General features: G+C 43.0%; 1 protein-coding gene across 2 annotated transcripts in view; it reads right to left on the reverse strand.

Annotated features, from left to right (window-relative positions):
- Window positions 1–19177, reverse strand: part of ARHGAP6 (Rho GTPase activating protein 6) — a 285658-nt gene extending 266481 nt beyond the window's left edge. For both annotated transcript variants that reach the window (XM_075852748.1, XM_075852747.1), the window contains exon 1: window positions 18999–19177. In XM_075852748.1, coding sequence (XP_075708863.1) covers window positions 18999–19043 — 45 coding nt within the window. In that variant the 5' untranslated portion in view covers window positions 19044–19177. The remainder of the gene's footprint in view (window positions 1–18998) is intronic.
- Between the last annotated feature and the right edge of the window lie 307 nt (window positions 19178–19484).

Consider the following 19484-nt stretch of genomic DNA (forward strand, 5'->3'; position numbering starts at 1 on the left):
ATCAATGGGAAAAACTGCATTTAGTTCATACAGGGCGTCTTTTTACGGCTCTGTTTAAAAAAACGGAGCGTAAAAAGACGCTCCGTAAAAAGAAGTAGCATGTCACTTCTTGAGGCGTTTTTTGGAGCTGATTTTCTATTCAACACTATGAAAAACGCCTGAAAAGAAGCCTCAAAAGAAGCTCCAAATTTCATTTTCAGCTTCAAAAACGCCTGAAAATCAAAGGCAGTTTCTCTGAAATCAGTTCCGTATTTTCAGAAGTTTTTTGTTAAGCGTGTGAACATACCTTCAGGCCCTGTTCACATCATGTTTATTGCCTACGCCGAGCGTATGTTTAATGTATATGCTAAAAACATGGACAAAAGTAATTTTATGCTTTTTCTTTCTGTATACAATAAACATATAGGCATGTGTTCGTATACAATATCGTTTTTAAAATAAAAAATGAAACTTTTAAAAAAAAAACAGTATAGCATGGTAAACTATGTTATTCTATACTAAAAAACAGAGTATGCCAATGTAAGGCTGGGTTCACACGACCTATTTTCAGACGTAAACGAGGCGTATTATGCCTCGTTTTACGTCTGAAAATAGGGCTACAATACGTCGGCAAACATCTGCCCATTCATTTGAATGGGTTTGCCAACGTACTGTGCAGACAACCGGTCATTTACGCGTCGTCGTTTAACAGCTGTCAAACGACGACGCGTAAATTGACTGCCTTGGCAAAGAAGTGCAGGACACTTCTTTGCCACGTAATTTGAGCCGTTCTTCATTGAAGTCAATGAAGAGCAGCTCAAGATTTACGAGCGTCACAGACGCCTCGCATATTACGAGGAGGAGCTTTTACGTCTGAAACGAGGCAGCTGTTTTCTCCTGAAAACAGTCTGTCTTTTCAGACGTAAAAGACAGTTCACGTGTGCACATACCCTTACCGTTTATGGATATGCCGAGGTATACACTTAAATATTTTTTTTCATATTCTAATGCATGGGTCTCAAACTCGACCGGGTAAGTGGGCCGCATATAGAAAAAATGGGAAGTTGACGGGCCGCATTACTTTCAAATTTGATACAATACAAAATTATTGTTAATCAATTAGTTATTTGAACTACTATAACACTATATGCTGCCGCAGTGCCCTCTGTGGATGCTGCCGCAGTGCCCTCTGTGGATAATGCAACACACCCCTAGATAAGGCCACAGTGCCCTCTGTAGATAAGGCCACAGTGCCCTCTGTAGATAAGGCCACAGTGCCCTCTGTAGATAAGGCCACAGTGCCCTCTGTAGATAAGGCCACAGTGCCCTCTGTAGATAAGGCCACAGTGCCCTCTGTAGATAAAGCCACAGTGCCCTCTGTAGATAAGGCCACAGTGCCCTCTATAGATAAGACCACAGTGCCCTCTGTAGATAAGACCACAGTGCCCTCTGTAGATAAGGCCACAGTGCCCTCTGTAGATAAGGCCACTGTGCCCACTGTAGATAAGGCCACTGTGCCCTCCGTAGATAATGCAACACACCCCTAGATAATGCCAGTGTCCTCTTCAGATACTGTCACACACCCACTTGTAGATAACGTCACAGTGCCCTCTGTAGAGGCTGCCACAGTGCCCTCTGTAGAGGCTGCCACAGTGCCCTCTGTAGAGGCTGCCAAAGTGCCCTCTGTAGAGGCTGCCCAGTGCCCTCTGTAGAGGCTGCCCCAGTGCCCTCTGTAGAGGCTGCCCCAGTGCCCTCTGTAGAGGCCGCCCCAGTGATGTCAGGGGCTTGCCCAGAGCTGGAGTCCCAGGCAGAGCGCTAGTAGGCTCTTCCTGGGACTCCAGCTGTGCTCCTGACATCACTGGGACTCCTGCTCTGGGGAAGCCCCTGACATCATTGTCGATGTATGGACAGCGATGTCAGAGGCTTCCCCAGAGTCCCGGAGCAGAGCTCATAATAGCGCTCTGCCCGGGACTCCGCTCTGGGGAAGACCCTGACACACTGTCCATATATGGGCAGATATGTCAGGGAATTCCGCATCGTCCCGGAGCAGAGCCTATACTAGCGCTCTGCCCGGGACTCTGCTATGGGGAAGACCTTGACACACTGTCCACATATGGGCAGCGATGTCAGGGAATTCCACAGAGTCCCGGAGCAGAGCCGACACCAGCGCTCTGCTCGGGACTCCGGCTCTGGGGAAGCCCCAGACATCGCTGTTCATATGTGGACAGCGATGTCAGGGAATTCCACAGAGTCCAGGAGCAGAGCCGACACCAGCGCTCTGCTTCGCTCTGGGCAAGACCCTGACACACTGTCCATATATGGGCAGTGATGTCAGGGAATTCCACAGAGTCCCGGAGCAGAGCCGACACCAGCGCTCTGCTCTGGACTTCGGCTCTGGGGAAGCCCCAGACATCGCTGTTCATATGTGGACAGCGATGTCAGGGAATTCCACAGAGTCCAGGAGCAGAGCCGACACCAGCGCTCTGCTCCGCTCTGGGCAAGACCCTGACACACTGTCCATATATGGGCAGCGATGTCAGGGAATTCCACAGAGTCCCGGAGCAGAGCCGACACCAGCGCTCTGCTCGGGACTCTGGGGAAGCCCCAGACATCGCTGTTCATATGTGGACAGCGATGTCAGGGAATTCCAGAGTCTCAGAGCAGAGCCGATACTAGCGGCTCTGTGTCCCGCGGGCCGCAGATGACAGCCCCATTAGAATCTAATGTATACGATCAGTGTAGAAACGTGATGTGAACAGGGCCTAAATGGATATCTTGGCTGTGGAAAAGATCGGTATGTTCACACGGCCTATTTACGGACGTAAATCGGGCGTTTTTGCCCCGAATTACGCCCGAAAATAGCGCCTCAATAGCGCTGACAAACATCTGCCCATTGAAAGCAATGGGCAGACGTTTGTCTGTTCACACGAGGCGTAATTTACGCGCCGCTGTCAAATGACGGCGCGTAAATAGACGCCCGCGTAGAAGAAGTGACCTGTCACTTCTTTGGCCGTAATTGGAGCCGCTATTCATTGACTCCAATGAATAGCAGCGCTAATTACGGCCGTAATTGACGCGGCGTTCAAGCGCCTGCACATGCCGGTACGGCTGAAATTACGGTCATGTTTTCAGGCTGAAACATCCCCGTAATTTCAGCCGTTACGGACCCCCGCCGTGTGAACATACCCTATGAGAAAACAGCTCCAAAAACGTCCAAAGAAGTATCCTGCACTTCTTTTGACGAGGCTGTATTTTTACGCGTCGTCGTTTGACAGCTGTCAAACGACGACGCATAGATAAGGGTATGTTCACACGGCCTATTTACGGACGTAATTCGGGCGTTTTTGCCCCGAATTACGTCTGAAAATAGCGCCTCAATAGCGCTGACAAACATCTGCCCATTGAAAGCAATGGGCAGACGCTTGTCTGTTCACACGAGGCGTATATTTACGCGCCGCTGTCAAATGACGGCGCGCAAATAGACGCCCGCGTCAAAGAAGTGACCTGTCACTTCTTTGGCCGTAATTGGAGCCGCTATTCATTGACTCCAATGAATAGCAGCGCTAATTACGGCCGTAATTGACGCGGCGTTCAAGCGCCTGCACATGCCGGTACGGCTGAAATTACGGGGATGTTTTCAGGCTGAAACATCCCCGTAATTTCAGCCGTTACGGACCCCCGCCGTGTGAACATACCCTAACAGGTCGGCAAACCCATTTAAATGAATGGGCAGATGTTTGCCGACGTATTGGAGCAGTATTTTCAGACGTAAAACGAGGCATAAGGGTATGTTCACACGAGGGCGTCCGTTACGGCTGAAATTACGGGGATGTTTCAGCCTGAAAACATCCCCGTAATTTCAGCCGTACCGGCATGTGCAGGCGCTTGAACGCCGCGTCAATTACGGCCGTAATTAGCGCTGCTATTCATTGGAGTCAATGAATAGCGGCTCCAATTACGGCCAAAGAAGTGACAGGTCACTTCTTCTACATGGGCGTCTATTTACGCGCCGTCATTTGACAGCGGCGCGTAAATATACGCCTCGTGTGAACAGACAAACGTCTGCCCATTGCTTTCAATGGGCAGATGTTTGTCAGCGCTATTGAGGCGCTATTTTCAGACGTAATTCGGGGCAAAAACGCCCGAATTACGTCCGTAAATAGGCCGTGTGAACATACCCTCATACGCCTCGTATACGTCTGAAATTTGGCCGTGTGAACATACCCTTAGGGCTTGTTTAGACGAACGTGTAAGGGTATGTTCACACGAGGGCGTCTGTTACGGCTGAAATTACGGGGATGCTTCAGCCTGAAAACATCCCCGTAATTTCAGCCGTACCGGCATGTGCAGGCGCTTGAACGCCGTGTCAATTACGCGCGTAATTAGCGCTGCTATTCATTGGAGTCAATGAATAACGGCTCTAATTACGGCCAAAGAAGTGACAGGTCACTTCTTTGACGCGGGCGTCTATTTACGCGCCGTCTTTTGACAGCGGCGCGTAAATATACGCCTCGTGTGAACAGACAAACGTCTGCCCATTGCTTTCAATGGGCAGATGTTTGTCAGCGCTATTGAGGCGCTATTTTCGGGCGTAATTCGGGGCAAAAACGCCCGATTTACGTCCGTAAATAGGCCGTGTGAACATACCCTAATACATCCGTGCAACGTGCGTGATTTTCACGCGTGTCGTACGGACCTATGTTAGTCTATGGGGCCGTGCAGACAGTCCGTGATTTTTGCGCAGCGTGAGTCCGCTGCGAAAAACTCACGACATGTCCTATATTTGTGCGTTGTTCTCGCATCACGCACCCATTGAAGTCAATGGGTGCGTGAAAATCACGCATGCCACACGGAAGCACTTCTGTGGTACGAGCGTAATTCGCACAACAGCTGTCAAACTATGAATGTAAACAGAAAAGCACCATGTGCTTTTCTGTTTACAAACATCCAAACGGAGTGTCATAATGATGGCGGCTGTGCGAAAATCACGCAGCCGCGCATCATACGGGGCTGACACACGGAGCTGTAAGGGTATGTTCACACGAGGGCATCCGTGACGGCTGAAATTACGGGGATGTTTCAGCCTGAAAACATCCCCGTAATTTCAGCCCTACCGGCATGTGCAGGCGCTTGAACGCCGCGTCAATTACGGACATAATTAGCGCTGCTATTCATTGGAGTCAATGAATAATGGCTCCAATTATGGCCAAAGAAGTGACAGGTCACTTCTTTGACGCGGGCGTCTATTTACGCGCCGTCATTTGACAGCGGCGCGTAAATTACGCCTCGTGTGAACAGACAAACGTCTGCCCATTGCTTTCAATGGGCAGATGTTTGTCAGCGCTATTGAGGCGCTATTTTCGGACGTAATTCGGGGCAAAAACGCCCGAATTACGTCCGTAAATAGGCCGTGTGAACATACCCTTAAGTGCCTTTTGCGCACGCAGCATTTAAACCCGGCCTTACTTTTATCATTACATACACTATGATTGGTCTGCCTATTTTTATTTTATGAACCCCTTGGCGAGATATGATGTTACTGTACGTCACGTTCGCCAAAGAGGAGCATGGAGTGGGCTCACAGATTGTGCCCACTCTATACTCAGCAGGCGTCGGCTGTATGTAACAGCTGACGATTCACTAAAAAGGCCGGGATTGGAAATAATAATCACGGCAACAAGGTTTGCGACGGTTGTCATGAAAGCCTCAGGTCTCCCGTCATGGAAGCCTCAGGTCTGCCATCATTCTGCCAGAGCCAGGGCTTAATAGGAGCTGGTAAAATTTACAATAAACTGCAACACATAAGTATTGCAGTGTACTGTACCAGCGATCCAACAATCATTTGTTCAAGTCCTCTATGTTGGGGGGGGGGGGGGGGACTACAAAAAAAATTGAATAAAGAGTTAAATAAAGTTTTTTCAGTAATATAATTTAAAAAAAAGAATAATAAACATATAACCTATTGCCATGTCCATGAAAGTCCAAACTATTATTATACGTTATTTAACACGCACGGTGAATGCTGTAAAAACAAAAATCCAGAATTGCTGTTTTTTTGGTCACCTTACCTCCCAAATAAAATTGAATAAAAAGTGATCACAAAGTCGTATGTGCTAATAAAAACTACCGCTCGCCCAGCAAAAAGACTGCTCCATCAACAGAAAAATAAGAAAGTTATATGGTGACACAAAACAAATATTTTTTAACAAATATTTTTTTCTTTCTACAGTAGTACATTGTAAAAAAAAAGATACTAATTTGTTTTTTCTGTAATCGTATTAACCCGTAGAATAAAGTTAGCATGTCGTTTTTTTATGCATGGTAAACACTGTAAAAGCAAAACCCCAAAAACTTTGGAGGAGTCGCAGTATGTTCCCATTCCACCCCACAAAAAATAAAATGTCATTATATGGTACATTAAATAGTGACATTAAAAACTATTAGGGCACATTCAGACGTGGCGGAATTGCAGTGGAATTTTGCAACAGCCGTTTTTTACATTTGTTTCTATACATTTTTAGGAAAGTTAGGCTGGGTTCACACGTGGCGGAATTTCACTTAAATACCGCTGCGGACACTCCGCAGCGTTAATCCGCAGCGGAGCCGTTTCTGCATTGACTTCCACTTCTATTTAGAAGTGTTCGTTTAGACGATGCGTAACATTCCGCTGCGGAGCATAGGCTGCGGAGCGGAATTTGGTGTCCGCAGCATGCTCTGTCTGTTGCGGAGCAGTGGCGGACTCATGGCGGAATTTCTCCATTGACTTCAATGGAGATTCTAAGTTCCGCAATGAAGTCCGCAGCTGTCATGCACATGTTATGTGTGCTGCGGATGCGTCTTGCTTTTTTGCCATGACATTTCTTCATTCTGGCTGGACCTATGTATTTCTAGGTCTACAGCCAGACTGAGGAAGTCAATGGGGCTCCCGTAATGACGGGAGCGTTGCTAGGAGACGTCTGTAAATAGTCACTGTCCAGGGTGCTGAAAGAGTTAAGCGATCGGCAGTAACTGTTTCTGCACCCTGGACAGTGACTACCGATCCCAATATACAGCAACCTGTAAAAAAATATAAGTTCATACTTACAGAGAACTCCCTGCTTCTGTCTCCAGTCCCGCCTCCCAGGATGACGTTTCAGTCTAAGTGACGGCTGCAGCCAATCACAGGCCAAGCACAGGCTGCAGCGGTCACATGGACTGGCGCGCCATCCAGGGAGGTCGAGCTGGATGCCGAAAGAGGGACGCGTCACCAAGACAACGGCCGGTAAGTATGAAATTCGTTTACTTTCACTAGGGAAAGTGCTGTCCCTTCTCTCTATCCTGCACTGATAGGGAGAAGGGAAGCACTTTTCCCGCAGTCCGCAGCAGCTAGTCCGCATCAATTTACTGCACATTTTCTGCAGATCCGCAGCAGAATCTGCAACGCAGATTCTGTGCGGCATTGATGCGGACAGTTGCGGAGGAAATCCGCCACGTGTGGTCATGCCCTAAGTCCAGACGTTGCGGAAAATAACTGTGCAGAAATTAGACTGCGGTGCAGAATTTTCCCTCCGCAGCATGCTCATTATTGCGGAGAAGCAGCAGAATTTCACTGCGGATTTCAGTTCCTGCAATGCAAAAACTGAAATCTGTGGCAAGTCCGCTGTGATATCCACAACATCTGAATTACCTGTCAAATATGCAAATGTTGGTACAGATTAGTTGTGTAATTGCCCCGAATCTGCACCAAAATTTGCACCAACATTTGCACTGGAAAAATTCCGCCACATCTGAACATGGCCTAACTCGTCTTGCAAAAAAGAAGCCCTCATACGGTTATGTCGATGAAAAAATAAAAAAGTTATAGCTTTTGAAAGGCAGGGAGGAAAAAAAATAAAAATGAGAAACTGACGCCAAGGGCTATTTATCAGTTTGTTAATAAACGCAGTAGTAAAAAAGGAAGGTGGATACGCAGATTCTACGCAAACAGACCAGCATAGACAACCACTAAGCTCTGGACTAGCATAATTATTTTTTTTTTGCTATTTACTACTAGTGCAGATCGATTAAAGATCACTTTTTTTAAGTACATCAGTTCTTTTTTGAAGAACAGAACCATTCCCAAAAAAGGCATTAAAAGGGTTTTAGAAATACATGGCTGCTTTCTTCCCAAAACAGCACCACACCTGTCCACAGGTTGTGTGTGGTATTGCATCCCAGCCACTTTCACTACAATAAAAGTAAGCTGCAATAGAAGACACAACCCCTGGACAGGTATGGCGCTATTTCTGGAATAAGGAAGTCATGTTTTTCTAATCCTGTACAATCCACTTAATAAACCAAAGCAAAGTATGGCGCATATTGGAAATCTATTCGTAATTCTTCATTTGCTAAATTAAAGAATAGCTCACATTATAGGAGCCATTTCTACCCATTACATCTGTAATATCATTTTAATTTTGTAACATTACAGTAAATTCTTTATTGTTTTAAAATGCTAATAATCGGCAACAATTAAAGGCATAAAAAATCTGATACTATACACACACACAGCAATAGAGACATGGAAGTGTTTTTCCTAGGAACCTATAAAAAAAATAGTGTAGTACCGTCTTAGTCAGAAACAATATGCAACGTTAAATACTTTTGTATAAAAAAAGACAAAAATATAGTAGGTATGATACCTTTATTCCTAGGAACCTGTAATCCTCCCTGTGCTTGACTATGCAACTGGTAATGTCAAGCTTGGTCCTAGATCCCCTGACCGCGTCCAACTTGTCTCATTTAACCCGTGACCATTGATCCCTATAAGCTGTGCAATCTGGAGATTACAAAACTAAAACCTCAACTACTGAGAACTCCATTTACAGACTGCTGTAAGAATCAAACAATTATGCCTAGTTTTAATATCTTCAATTTCCATTATGCTCCTTGCTACTATTCCAAGTGTGATTGGCATAACAGTAATGCAAACAGACACTTGTGACACCGTTGTAGAATCTATACAATCTAGAATTGACTGTAGTCTAAGTACCAGTCTGGAGATTCATTTCCTATCACTTTGCTGATGAGGTCACATCGCAAAGCAATTTGCAAAGTATGACATCACAAGAAATTTGCAAAGTATGACATCACAAGAAATTTGCAAAGTATGTAGGCACTCTGATATTCAGTGTGACTTGAGTTAATTTCTTAGACATAATGAGATTTCATCTGTGTTTGCGTACGTTGGGTTAATATTGTAAACACAAAGGAGAACTGATCCATTTGCTGTGCAAAAGCACATTAGTACCACCTCCCACTAATCCATCGGTTCTGTGTATACATTTGTCTCATTTGAAAAATGTCACCAAAGAGATAATAACTATCACTTTATGGGAACGTAATTATAGCGCTAATACATTCCAGGGAGCTGTACAAAAACACAGAGGGTTTTAAATACATAACATATGTACAAACAATAAATTTGGGAAAAAATCGAGAAAAAAACAAAAACTGCCATTGTTTTTAGTTGCTACAGCAACAAGTCTAATTTTTCTATACTTTACATTCTTTTGACTTCATCATTTCTTTGTTTCTTGCGCTCATTCTCCGCTCACTGTAGTGTTCATCATTCATCCCTATGAACCAGATGCAATGTATTTCCGGTAGCCTTGCCTCTCTCTCTCATTGTTTTTATACTGGCTCAGTGTGAATGTTTCTCCTGGATATACTGCTATTGATGGCACATTCATTTCTACATAGGCAGCCTTGGCCGTGCTCACAAGAGTTGACTGACAGCCTTGATACTGCAGTAAAACCATTACTAACACATTTGGCAGAAAAGTTAAACATTTAGCAGCTATTGTTTTCTTTTTAGAAATACATTTCACCTAAGAAGTGTAATAAGTTGGTATGTGAACAATCCGTCACTTCCTCATTCTGTTATTACTGATATATACATGTTGAAATGCCTGCTATTATCAGCTATGTTATCTTTTCCAGCAGACGTGTTAAGAAATGCACAGAGGCAGTGGAAAGAAGAGGCGATATGCTTACCTGCTTTGCTAAATGGTCCCTTTCACATTTCCACTTAGTAAAGAAACTTAATATTTCTACTATGTAAGACATATATATCATGATCTGCTTTTATTCCAATTCCTGTAAATACGCATGAAGAACAGTATGGTATGGCGTTGCTATTCATGCAATTTCCTAGTTAAGCCTTGAAGTGTACCTAACTTCTTAGGTGACTTTTCAGCATAAGCTGTCATATGTGTGTACATGTGGAATAACACTATTTCTAGTCATATGACTTGTTTCCTCCATTTTATTTTATTATTTTTTAGCAGTTTTTACCTTTGCAGGATCTATCTCTAATTCTCAAGTATCTCTGAGCTAGTGGGTGGAGTCTAACCTCAATCATATTTTCTATACACTGCACAAAGAGAAGAGAACATCCTGTGCTTCTATCTCTATCACATATATACTGTAGAAGCTGCAGCAACATGTAGGAGATTACACAGCAGTAATGAGCAGTGTAACTGTGAGTCCAGCAGCGAGGTGAGATAGAACACTTACTAGATGCTGTGGCAGCTTCTCTGTGTGTTTCTCTCTTCCTCTCTGGACCTGCTCCCCCCCCCTCCATAAACTGCCCTGGGCAGCTGTAGTCTGATTCTTCAGTGAACTGAGTCCGATACATTTGCTAGTAAATTCAGAGTGAATGAACAGTTAGGGGTGAGGGGAGCAAAGGAGCCTGATAAGTGGTGAAAGAAGCATCTTTCTCTAATAGGATATGTTACAAATTTTCTTATATTTTCTTGTACTATTGATTTCTGAAAAGTTTATTTAAAAGTTAGTGACCATTTAAAGCAACTGCAAAAGCAAGAGGTACCAGAGTAAAGTCCTGTTTACAAGGAACCATTTTTAAAAACACAGACAAGCACTTAGAGCAAGGGCAGACACAAAAACCAGAGGGCCCCTGTGCAAGAACTGTATATGGGCCCCTCTGTCTTTAATAGCTCATCATAGAGCACCTCTCTTGTGTCACTCTCTCTTTCAATCCACTACAATTGTGAGCCATACATTACACTAGTTTAGACTCTTACATGCAACTAATAGACAATAGGAAACAGTTGTTAAGGCGGCAGTGGTCCCCTTTGTCTACTGGGTCCCTATGCAGCTGCACAGTTTATACATATGGTATGCCCACCCCTAACTGACATTATCGAAAGGAGATTTTCCATCAGAGCGATCATCAGGACGGAGTGTTCTACTCCGGTGGGCACTGAAGAGCTGTGCGCTATGCATTATAAATATTGCTAAAAACATAATTTATATTTACCAATGCCGCTGCTGACTAATTTTTATGCATTTTTAAGAGCAATGAAAAGCTATTTTTCTTTTTTTTCCTTATTGCTCATAATTTTGTGCATTTACATGTTTAATTATTGTTCTAGATGAAGCATTCACTGCAGAACATGCGTCAATCCTAACGATAAGTGCCCAGTCTAATAAATTGGGTTTTAGTGGCAAATGTAAATAATCTGCAAAATGCCATCCATATTTAATTTGAAGTCATATATTAAAAATGACATGGATAATTTTTCTTGCATGTATACACAAAGCTAACATAAACAGAAGAAAATCTGCAGCCTGTGTGGAGGATGAGTTGATTTGAGTTGCTCATGATTTACAGGATTCCTTGTTTGCAGAAATAATATTTTCACTGGAATGCGATATTGTACTCATACCAGCTGCCTTACATGTAGGTCTATGTCACTGCTGATAGTATAGTGTGCAGATTGCTGCCCTACAAAGAATGACAGGACGGCCTGTGATAATACGTGACATCAGTCCCAGTGTGTACCGAGAGCTTTTATCCAGTAGTAAAAGTGCACCACTTTGTTTTGCTACTGATCCGCATGTGGAGCAGATGAACAAGCCTGTTTTTGTACGGACACGAGCGTGTATCTGAAAGCAACAAATCAAGGAGGTCTCTACAAATTATCTTCTATGGTACTGGCAACATGTAATTATTTCAAGCTGACAGTCCACAAATGTTTTATATGAGCTTATTTCAAATTACAACTTATCACAAAGATACATTCTAAAGGAAACAAATTGATAAATAATAAAAAATAAAGAACATATCAATAGGCGGAATAATACATTGACATTTGGCCTCTGTCACCTGTCACACAAGAGTGAAGATCACTACTGCAAAGTGGGACAAATCTCATGTGTCTGCCACAATATCACAGTCAAGTTGTAGCCAGTTGTAACATGCCCATGGATCTTGATTGTAGTGTCGTGGCATTACGCATGAACCAATAGAAGTATATGGGGCAGTACAGACAGTTCGTGCTTTTTGCGCAGCGTTTGCCCGCTGCGTAAAAAGTGCGACATGATCAATATCTCGGCGTTTTTCGCGCATCACGCACCCATTGAAGTCAATGGGTGCGTGAAAACCACGCATGCCGCACGGAAGCACTTTTGTGCGAACTTGCTGTTTCGCGCACCACCTGTCAAAAGGATGAATGTAAACAGAAAAGCACCACGTGCTTTTCTGTTTACAAACATCCAAATGGCGTGTCATAATGATGGCGGCTGCGCGAAAACCACGCAGCCGCGCATCATATGCTGCTGCCATACGGAGCTGTCAAGTGGCTTTTGCGCAGGCAAAACGCTGCGTGTTTTGCGTGCGCAAAAACGCTACGTTCGTCTGAATCAGGCTTTATGCAAAGCTGACCATAGACAAAGGATAACTATTTGTTTAAATGTTATCAGTCTGCTTGGTCAATGGATCTAATGTGTGCGAGCAGTTTAAGATTACAGAGCTTTCTTATATAATGAGCGGAAATGTCATGTAACTCTGATTGGCGGGGACTAGTTTTGGTCCTAGTACTGCAAGGAGAGGTGATCACACGTGCGTAGAGTCACCTTGCAATGACAATAATGAGAGTCATGGAAACCACTAAGGGTATGTTCACACGACAGCGTCCGTAACGGCTGACATTACGGGGATGTTTCCGCCTGAAAACATCCCCGTAATTTCAGCCGTATAACGGCATGTGCAGGCGCTTGAACGCCGCGTCCATTACGGACGTAATTAGCGCTGCTATTCATTGGAGTCAATGAATAACGGCTCCAATTACGCCCAAAGAAGTGACAGGTCACTTCTTCTACGCGGGCGTCTATTTACGCGCCGTCATTTGACAGCGGCGCGTAAATATACGCCTCGTGTGAACAGACAAACGTCTGCCCATTGCTTTCAATGGGCAGATGTTTGTCAACGCTATTGAGGCGCTATTTTCGGACGTAATTCGGGGCAAAAACGCCCGAATTACGTCCGTAATTAGTGCGTGTGAACATACCCTAAGTGAGAGCAATGACCAACATATCATAACACAACATTAAAGAAATACCTCTTCACGATGCTTGAGTGTCATTACCTTCAAAACCATGATCATTTGGGAGGCTATAGTTTAGCAACAAAAATCTATTTGTAAGGGGTATCTTACTATTTATTACTTGTAACTATAATGCTGGGTAAATCCATGTCCTTTAGAATTACATGAAAAATAAATCATGTGTAAAAATTGAAAATGTGATGTCAGACAAAAGTGAAGCTTATCAGGTTACTGAGGTGGAGAAACATAAAGTCCCTCAATTCAAGGTAAAGCATTACAAGACGTGTCAGCACTAGAAGGTGGAGGGTAAATCAAACTACTATCCGTGCGAGCTGATAATTATGTTATTAGGGAAATCTATGGCTCATTTACTCAGTCATTGAGGTTCAAAATATGCACAAAATGGTAAAAGCTAGACAGTTTATATCTGTCTATTATAAATTTCATAAATGTATCCTTAAAAAGAGAAGAGTTCATTGAATGCGGTTGTCCAGTTGAGAAAACCCATTTTCAAATACCGTATCAGAGAGTTAATAAAGAGAGGTCTCCTCTTCAGAAAACCAGAGTGGAGAGCAGGTACAAAAGAGTGTCTCCCCCTCTGCAGAATCCAACAAGACATTATAATGTGCATTATAAGGACAGCCTATTGATTTCAATGGACACTGTGTAATGCCACATTTCTCCAGTGGTGGCAATGCAGGGGAATTGAACACTTGCTGCCAGGTTCCCCCACAGATTACAGCTCTTTGTTAGAGGTCTCAGCAGCTGGACACCCTGTGATAATCTTATTGTTACATTTATTAAATCCATACAATGGGTTTTACACCTAATGATTGTAGGTAAATAAAAACTTGGATTGGATTAAAGTACAGGAGAAGTGTGTGTTACCTCTACTTATTTACTTAAAAACATATGATACACTCAAATGCATGAGTACTCAAGCCTCTTTGACCATGTTCACTGATTTTAATAGCCCTGTGAGAGACACTGTTCACACTGGCATCATGATGTCTTTTTTACAGGATCCATAAATTATATAACAGATCAGTTTTAGGGCGGGTTCACACATGGCGGATTTTCACTTAAATTCCGCTGCGGACACTCCGCAGCGTTAATCCGCAGCGGAGCCGTTTCTCCATTGACTTTCACTTTAATTTAGCAGTGTTCGTTTACACGATGCGTACAATTCCGCTGCGGAGCATAGGCTGCGGAGCGGAATTTGGTGTCCGCAGCATGCAAGGGATGTTGCGGAGCAGTGGCGGACTGGTTGCGGACTCATGGCGGAATTTCTCCATTGACTTCAATGGAGATTCTAAGTTCCGCAATGAAGTCCGCAGCTGTCATGCACATGTTATGTGTGGTGCGGAGCGTATTGGTTTTTTAACATGACATTTCTTCATTCTGGCTGGACCTATGTATTTCTAGGTCTACAGCCAGACTGAGGAAGTCAATGGGGCTCCCGTAATGACGGGAGCGTTGCTAGGAGACGTCAGTAAATAGTCACTGTCCAGGGTGCTGAAAGAGTTAAGCGATCGGCAGTAACTGTTTCTGCACCCGGGACAGTGACTACCGATCTCAATATACATGTATCTGTAAAAAAACATATAAGTTCATACTTACCGAGAACTCCCTGTTTCTGTCTCCAGTCCGGCCTCCCAGGATGACGTTTCAGTGTAAGTGACGGCTGCAGCCAATCACAGGCCAAGCACAGGCTGCAGCGGTCACATGGACTGGCGCGTCATCCAGGGAGGTCGGGCTGGATGCCGAAGGAGGGACGCGTCATCAAGACAACGGGCGGTAAGTATGAATTTCTTTTACTTTCACTAGGGAAAGTGCTGTCCCTTCTCTCTATCCTGCACTGATAGGGAGAAGGGAAGCACTTTTCCCGCAGTCCGCAGCAGCTAGTCCGCATCAATTTTCTGCACATTTTGTGCAGATCCGCAGCCGTAATCCGCAACCCGGATTAGGTGCGGCATTGATGCGGACAGTTGCGGAGGAATTCCGCCATGTGTGGTCATGCCCTTTCAACAGATTCACCGTACTTCATCACTTTTTATTGCATTTTTTTGAAGGCAGAGTGAGCAGAAAACTTTTTTGATGGCGTTCACTGTGCTAAAAAGTGATTGCATGTACCCCAAATTGGAACCAATAAATACCACCTATCCACGGGTGATAAATCCATTTAAAGGGCTTTTCCCACAAACACATATATTCCCTATCTACAGTGTGATCGCTGAGGGTCTGACATCTGGGGCCCCCAGCGATGAGGGGAATGAGGGACAGAAATTCCCCTGCAGTGCTCCATTACAATGGAACGCTGGTGCACATGCTCGACCAGCGCTGCATTCCTTTCCTTTTGGTTCCTCAGTTATAAGCAGAGCGATATGTGTCTAGCAGATCCTACTAGCTCTATTAGAATAACATGGATATTTAGCCATGATGAATGAATCAACTATGTGATATTTATGGCCAGCTTTACTAGTCCTATTCACCAAGTAACCTCTACAGTAACGCAATATTATTGTACTTATCTGTGAATAAGAAATATCAAGTTTCATAAAACAAGAATATAGAAAAAAGGACTTCTTTAGCCAGATGTATCTTATCTTTGCTGTTCATGATTCATTGTGATATTTTTATCTCATTTGGCAAACTTTATCTTTAACTGGAAAGTTAGAGCAACAAAAAGTAATTGAAATATATATTTCTATATGAGTGCATAAAAACTATTAGTAATACAATATTCTGAATGTTGCTGACCTATATTATTCATCTTGTTTCCATATTGATGATGTCATTTTTCTATGTCTGATCTTAAAATAAAACCAAGCACATGTTATGGAAACCGTCCAATGAAATGAAAGAGAATTGCAGCACCTGGAAGCCATTGGCGTAGCGTGCATGGAGTTATAGTGTGCCTGGGGGATATGTTATCTTATTGTTGACAAAACTCTTCTTGGGGTAAAAGGAATTTCCTCTCTAGGTATGTGGAAGTGCATGCACCAATTACTATCTTGTCATTTTCTACTTGGCAATTGTAGAAACAGTAGCTAACTTAAACATGGCCTGGAAGATTATTAACTAAATGATATACAATGAACGCACAATGAAAAACTACACAAAGCACAATGCACGAGAAAAAAAAGGTACAAGTAAAATAAATAGGGCAAACTACAACAAACATTAATAAGCAATAAAGTTCCAGTTTTTTCACAGATTTGCAGCGAGATGAACATTTCATTGACATCAGCTGTATGCAAACGTCTCTTTACATCAGAATAAAGGAAATGGCTGGACTTATACATTGTACAAGAAGGAAGTGGTTTGCTGAAGCCTGACACAGAAACTCACTTCAAAATAAAGCATCTAAACATAGCAAAGAGAAAACGTTTCATGTTTTAAAAAAAACCACACAAATAGACAGAGTCACGCCACATTCCATGAGGTAACAACGTGAAGGCCTTAATCTAAGAAATTCCACCATACGGCAGTCTATGGCAAAACCCACAAATAACATTTCATTTATTCTGATGGGTTCCCAGATTTCAGAACTACAGGTCAATGAGACAGACACATGGCCCACTCACGTTATAACAAGATAGTAGTGATTGTTTATAAAGAGCCTGTCACGGATAAGGTAGGTGTACACCGAGTTCTATGGATCCTAAGCACAATTTGAGGGAGAGAGTTGGTGTTCACTACATGTAAATGATGATATTGATCTGATCTGCATACAAATCTCCCTAATCCAATCACTGTGATTGCTACCATTTTATTGTGCAGCTGTAAAAACTATAACTCCCAGCATGCCCTGGCAGCCAAAGGCAAGCTGGGAATTGCCGATTCATAAAAGCCACATGCTGCGGATCCCATAGTGATTGGAAGGAGAACCTCTTTAAGGGGAATTGCACAGATTGTATTTTAGGGATTCTGTTTTGCTAGTGTAGGAACAATTTTTCACACTTGAAGAAACGTATCTGCAGGTAAATGCAAACAACAGAGTCCCAATAAATATCTAGATGTCCATATAGGTTACCCGCAGCCTCATGTGCTCTATGCAAAAGAATTATTTCAGCCACTTGGGAGAATATCTGATGTCTTTGTACATTTTTGTATGCATGTTTAGCAGGCACTAAGTAAATACAACATTGAAAGCTTACCAGCTAATATTTGTATACTGGCAATAAAGTGTAAAGTGAGGACTATTAGAATTTCCTAGCCATGAGCGGCACATTCTTCATTATAGCATTGAGGGGAATGAACTTTTACCTAATGCTCCGCGCTGACAGAAGACAGCTCAATATGAAGACTTTTACAATTCTTGTGCCACAGCTGATGGGCAGTTTGATGGTTTCCCCGAAATACTAAGAATCTGCTGCAGGATCATGAGGCGTTCATCCATACAGAAGCATATATAGTACATGATTCTCTATAATCAGTATGTTCCATTTCCGTCACAGTGAATATAATTTATGACTTGTCAGATTGCCAAATACTTGTAATGATTTGCGTAAAAATCACCAAGACAAACTGATGTCATATACAGTCGATTCAAAATTGAAAGGAATTCAAATGACTGTATCCTATCGTTTTGGCACCATACATTATTGGGTTAACTATTGATGTTGTATGAATAATCACTATGTCTATAACCATTGACCTGTATGCAGTCGTTTTCCCAAAAACCCCTTGTACCTGTAAAATAGTGATCACTATGGATCAAACTTCATACTGTACTGACGGAAACCACTGACGGGGCAGAAGAAGTCCATCAGTGAGTATATGAGAAAGTTTGAGCTTCTTTCTATTACCAACAAGTTCCTTGGCTATTAGAAAACAACCTGGAAAAAACCCTTTAAGGGGAGTCAAAGGACAAATATGATCTCAGCCATCACCCACCACCACCACAATGACGACGACCACCACCACCACCCCCCATCTTTCAACAGTCATCATGCTATAAATCAAGCCCACCTCCCTAGAAGTTTTCTAGATTGGGACGCCTGGTGGGCAGAGCAGATGTTGTCTATCAGTCCACGCACACATCCTGCTGAGAGTACATGACAACTGACGCTTTACTGTAGCCGCACTACAAACTCCACTTCTAACTTCTGCTTCCAAAAACAGCCATAGACTATTTTATATGGAAAGTAACACAATGCATACAAATAAGCAGTATATAGTCAATATCACCCATAGCAATCGGGGACAATAATATGTATCACAATGTAACACTTTATGTTTGTAAATATATGCTGGATAAAGAAACACGTATACACAATATAAGAAAGTGTCTTCTGGACGTCATTTTACATGTGACAAATCAGCAACTATGTTTATAACGCCTCAGAGGGACCAGGTCCCATTTCTTTTAATATAATGTAGCCTTGAAAGTGTTGCAAAAGTTTTATGTCCATATCTCATAATGACCAACCTAACAAAGTCTAACAAAAAGTCTGATATTTACATGAAATCGGGTAACCTGCATTAATGGATAGGACACACTCCAATACACACACAGCACCACACTACAAACTTATATACGTATGCTTGCACCATATACATGAACAGCAGTGTACAGTTTAGGTCACACTGAACATCACTAGTCACTTGTGTCTATAATACAAAGGTAGAAGAAACCGCAGTACTTACAGCATAGCACAGCCTCCTGTCACAGAACACCGACTCCCCAAACATTGTAGCTCAGGAGTCGTTCACACAATACAGAGTCCTATTCCTCAGAGTAAGAAGTCGCACAAGTACCGCTGCTTTCCACACTGCATCCACATTGTTGTAATCCCACAGCCAGATAGACCGAATGAAGAGGAGTGAGTCAAATCAGGAACAGGCACGGATGTTGAAGCCGGAATGGAAGAGCTCCCCCTAACGTCCATTAGTGGAATCATAGCAACAAGCAATCCACAGCTGGATTTCAGTACAGCTACACAGTAAACACATCTACAACCGCAGTATAATATAGTCACAATCATTTCTTAATAGACGTATATATTATATTTAAGTAATATATAAGATATGTATTGTCAGTTGTAATATTTAAAATACGTATTTAATATGAAAAGTATAAAAACATAATAGGTAGAATATTTCTGTATACTTTAAAGGTGCAATGATAATAAT

Source organism: Rhinoderma darwinii, chromosome 2, assembly GCF_050947455.1.
Source record: "Rhinoderma darwinii isolate aRhiDar2 chromosome 2, aRhiDar2.hap1, whole genome shotgun sequence".
NCBI lineage: Eukaryota > Metazoa > Chordata > Amphibia > Anura > Rhinodermatidae > Rhinoderma > Rhinoderma darwinii.